Source organism: Cryptomeria japonica, chromosome 8 (genome assembly GCF_030272615.1).
Source record: "Cryptomeria japonica chromosome 8, Sugi_1.0, whole genome shotgun sequence".
Classification (NCBI taxonomy): domain Eukaryota; kingdom Viridiplantae; phylum Streptophyta; class Pinopsida; order Cupressales; family Cupressaceae; genus Cryptomeria; species Cryptomeria japonica.
Window position 1 is genome coordinate 55,377,752 of NC_081412.1, and position 4,916 is coordinate 55,382,667.

Genomic DNA, 4,916 nt, shown 5'->3' on the forward strand with positions numbered 1-4,916 from the left:
AGTCTTTGAAAAGCAATTAATGCTTTGTGTGTTCAACAAATTAACCTCTAAAGTCTTCCAAACCACTTATAGCTCTTACATGACCATTAATGGTTAATTCCACTTGCACCCATGGTTAAGGACTTTGACCCCTAACTTAACCCTCATGTAACCCATGTGTCTCTTCAAAGCATTTATTTCTTTGACTAGGGTAACCATCATGTCCCCTCAAGCATGTAATGCTCCTTATCTCTCCTCTCAAGCCTCCTCATGGTGACACTTGTCAACATGGGATTGGGTTGAAAGTCTCACATGGATTGAATATCTTTCAATCTAACCCTTGTTAAGATTACTCAATCTTAACCCTTCATTTCCCCATTTCTTCTATAAATAGAACCCTTCTCCTCAAGCAAAAAAAGAAGCATTAGAGTATTGTTGTTATACTGGCATTAGCATAGAGCTTTCTCATAGCATCATTGTCTACACTTGCATAGCATTTGCTTATCATATTCAACCATCTTGAATCTCCATATGGCATCCATGGATAGTGCTAAAAGCTGAGAGCTACACTCATTTGGGACTTGGAGAGGAGAGGAACAAGGGAGGAGCAACTATGAGCATCTTGATTAGCATTTGGAGGAGTATAGTTTATCTATTCTATGTTTGTATGCTTTCTATTTCATGCTTAATATCTCTCTTGATATGCCTGTTTAGGATAATCTTTTGTTGCTAACACTAACGTTTGTTTCTTGTACTCTTGTGTGTGTTGCCATCAAACAGATTTTCTAATCCTTTTTGCAGAGCATCAGAAATGATTCAAGAATTTTTTTTAAATTACCATCCGTAGGTACTTTCTCTAGGAAATAATTAATGTGACTATAGAGTTTATAGTGGCTCTAAAAGCTAGAATTGACTTTGGAAATTGAATTCAAATCTATTGGCTAGAAAATTTATTGTGCTTGAAAATCCCTTGTTATGATTCCTCACATCATCTCTTTATAGTACAAAAAATTGAGCTCCTACTTACAATCAAAATTATATTTCTGTAACTTTGGATTGTCTTATAAGTCCTATACTTTTGCTTCATCACTATTAGTTTAACAAAACACTTTATTCATCTTAATTTCATCCTCTTTGGTTTGTAATTAAACCTCTTTCATGTATTAAACATACAAAACATCTCAAATTTCTTCTAAAAAATCGTTTTATAGTGGTACATAATATTTGAATAAAATCTCATTCATGATATCACAAGAAATATCTATTAACATAATTATTGGTTCAAATTTTTAATTCAATTTACAGTTTTCTTGAAGAGATGAATAATTTTAGTGTCTACATGCTTCATAACTCTATAAACTAATGTAGTGGTAGAGTTCAATTTTCACTTTATATTCCAAGTATTGAGTTAATAAAGAGCATTGCGACTTTAAGAGAGATGTAAGAAAGTTGAAGGTTAATAGTTGAGTGAGAGAAGTGGATCCAAAGATTTAAGGAATAATAACATATTTTAGAAGTTTGAATATTGAAGAAGTCAAAGTAGTAAAGTACAAAGATAAAAGCACTAAACATACATATAGCAATATGCTAGTACAAAAATAATATAAAATTAAAATTAATATCATTCTAAAGGTTCCTTGACATTACAAATAGTATATGATCTCTTATATTGAATTTATTAAAATCTTAAAATTCATTCGTTTCACTAGATAAAATCTTGTAAACTTGGGAACTCCTTAGACTCTTGATTTTGCTATCTTTTGCATATCCTCTACAAAAGTGTTCAAGTTTGTATAAGAAGTTCCTCCTTCCATCACTGCCTTGTGTGCTGCCTCCTTTAACCTCGCAACATTTTCACATAGTTTCGTTCTAATAGAACCTTCCATTATACTTCTAATTGTACTCTCAACAATCTCTTTTGTCACTAATTTAAATTCATCTACATCAACACCCTCAAAGTCCAAGCCAACATTCCAAACATCTTTTACAAATCGACAATTAAGAAATTGATCACCAAAATAAGGCCATCCAATCATAGGAATTCCCATGCTAATCGCCTCCAAAGTAGAATTCCACCCACTGTGTGTAAGGAATCCTCCAATTGATGGATGAGAAAGCACCTACATACATTTGAAAAAAATATAGTTTTAACTCTCCCAAAAAAGAGAAAGATTTATTAAACATAAAAGAAGATTACAAATCAAGAATGACAAACAACCCAACAAAGAACAAAAAAAAACAGTCCAACAACAAACAAAGAATGATCTATTCCTATCCTCCAAACTAAAACTAATTTATAAAATTACAATAATCAGAAGTTTAGAAACAGCCTTACCTTCAACTGATTCGTCCAACTAACGATCAGAGCCCGATCCTTGGTTCGATCCTTGAAGCCTTCTGGTAAATCAAGAGACTTGCCTTCTGCTATATCTGATCTGAGCACCCACAGGAACGGGTACCCACAAGCCTCTAGTCCAAGAGCCAGTTCATGCAATTGTTTTTCAGATTTTAAAGCCATGCTACCAAAGGAAACATATAACACAGATCCCTGCAGTTGAGCGTCTAGCCATTGAAAGCACGTTTTGTCCTCTTCCCACATGCTGTACATGGAATTCCTACCTTGTAAGAAATTTGGAAGAAACACAGGGCCAATTGCCACAGCAGGGCATCCATTAACGCGGAGACCAATTTGGGCATCTTTACCTCCTTCCAACTCCTCGAAAGTATTGATTAGCACGTAGTCTGCTATGTTTTGGAAGCGAGATTCGTAGAGAGTGAGACGGTAAATTACTTCAGAGATGTATTTTTCCCGTAAGAAGGAGACGATGTCGGTAGGCCTAATAGGTGGGATTTTTCCGGGAAGGCATGTGATGAGTTTATCTTTAGACTTTAAGTCCTCTTCTGCAATAGCAATGCCCGTCACGTGAGAAGACATTAATGGAACAAGTAATTGTATCTCAAAGATTAGACGAGAAACAAAACCAACTCAAATAATTTTGATGTGACTGGACAAACCAAAAGATTGTTGTATATCACAGAACGATGAAGTAAGTAGAACAAGAAACAAGAAGGAAATAAATAATACAGGCAAACAGAGCAACACAGGGCAGTATGAAATAAATGATACAGGCAACAAAGGGCATTAGTAATATGAACCCCAAATTTATAACCACAAATACTATTGAACCCCATCCAACTAAAATAAATTTATAACCACAAAGACTATGAGCCCCATCCAGCTATTGACCCCTCTTTCCTACCACAAAAATAAAAAAATTGAAAAAATTAGAAGATAAATACCTTTGACAGGGATATAGCCCAGAGAAAGAAGAAAGTTAGCGTTTTTCTGAATAGTGGCATATGCAGTACAATTAGTCCAGAAGATAACTCTGGGCACCCCAAGGTTTTTAGCCACCTCTGCTGTGCAGGATAAATAGCTATCTGAAATAATACATGTGATTGGCGGTACAGATTTATCTGTTACAGTCAACACACTTTCCAAAGCAGGTCCCAAACTTTGCAGAGCAAGCCAAAGCTCACCAACGTCAGAAGTTCGGCCATGTTCCAGCGGTAAGCCATCTGGGATAGCTATAAACCGAAATTTGAAGCCCCTTTCTTGAATCTCACGGTCACGAGCAGCTGCATCTTTGGAAGCCGCTTTTAAAAGCCGCTCATCTATCCATTCAGTGGTAACAAAGGTTATGAAAAATCCTCGCATGGCCAGCAGCTCTGCAAGATTCATTGTTGGATTGAAGTGGCCTTGTAAAGGGCAGGCCACAATTACTGCGTGCAATGGAGGCACCATTTCTAGTTGCCCTCTCTTCAGTTATTCTCAATACAGTGATTGAGTATAACCAAACTATAAGTAATATATCGTGGTTGAGTATAAGTCTTGGTGTGAGACAACCAAACCATTACAAAGATCAGTTTACAAACTGTAGAATATGAACCTTAAATGTCTCCATCAAACTCTCAGTAATTTTGAAAAAAGAAAGTTGCATTTGTTACTGACTCCAATCACTGGGAGGGGATAAAAACAAGTCTGAATAAAAAAATGCAAGCGTGAAAAGGGTGTAGCGTATGCGTATAGGGGTTTCATTGGCCTGTTTCCTATCACAATACATTGGTATTGTGATCAGTGACATGTTTGCTTACGCATCCTCTGTCTTGTCTTCATTTATGTATTAATGAATTTGTATTCGACTTTGGCTTCAAAACTGCAGTATGGAGTCAATAATACACAGGTTTGATCATTATACACCGTTGATTTTGAAAAGAACAGCCACAATTTTATAAGTTGTCAACAATATGCTGTACGAATTGAAGGTTTTGCAACCAAAATAGACACGTGCAGCTATTTTTGTTTAAAAACCGCAGTACGGAGTCAATAACACGCAGGTTATTGATTATTATATACCGTTGATTTTGAAAAGAATGATCACGATTTTTTAAGTTGTCAACATGTGGTACAAATTGAAGGTTTTGGAGCCAGAATAGATACGTCCACAAGTTAACTATTATATTCAATAAAAAAACACTTCTAACAATTAACAAGGGGGTCAATTTGTCAACTTCATAGTCATTTGGGACAACAAGAGAGAGCAAAACACTATAATCAATGGTCAGTAAGGGGGCCGATTTGTTGACTGCATAGCCATTTTGCACGATGAGAGAGAACGAGATACTATAATCATTGGTTAGTAAGTCATCATCTAATTATATATTCATTTTCAACAAGGTCCTTTTTTAGTTTAATTATTTTTATGTGCAATGCCTTTTCAGAAATTTCTTTTGTCCTCACAAATTGATAGATAAGAGTGGAAATAAATAGTGATAAAAATTTCAATGGTAGGAAAGATTGTTGAAGGATAAAGGAAATTCTAGAATAGTAGATTGTATATTTAAGTTGTTATTTTAAATTTCAATCTTTATTTTGG

General features: G+C 35.2%; 1 protein-coding gene across 1 annotated transcript; it reads right to left on the reverse strand.

Moving 5' to 3' along the window:
* Window positions 1-1,578: 1,578 nt before the first annotated feature.
* Window positions 1,579-3,857, reverse strand: LOC131078049 (UDP-glycosyltransferase 85A1). The gene is made up of 3 exons (XM_058015669.2): window positions 3,280-3,857; window positions 2,315-2,880; window positions 1,579-2,099 (listed from the first exon to the last, which is right to left on the reverse strand). The coding sequence occupies exons 1-3, from the start codon at window positions 3,782-3,784 to the stop codon at window positions 1,716-1,718; spliced, it is 1,455 nt and encodes a 484-aa protein (XP_057871652.2). The 5' UTR covers window positions 3,785-3,857; the 3' UTR covers window positions 1,579-1,715.
* Window positions 3,858-4,916: the final 1,059 nt, after the last annotated feature.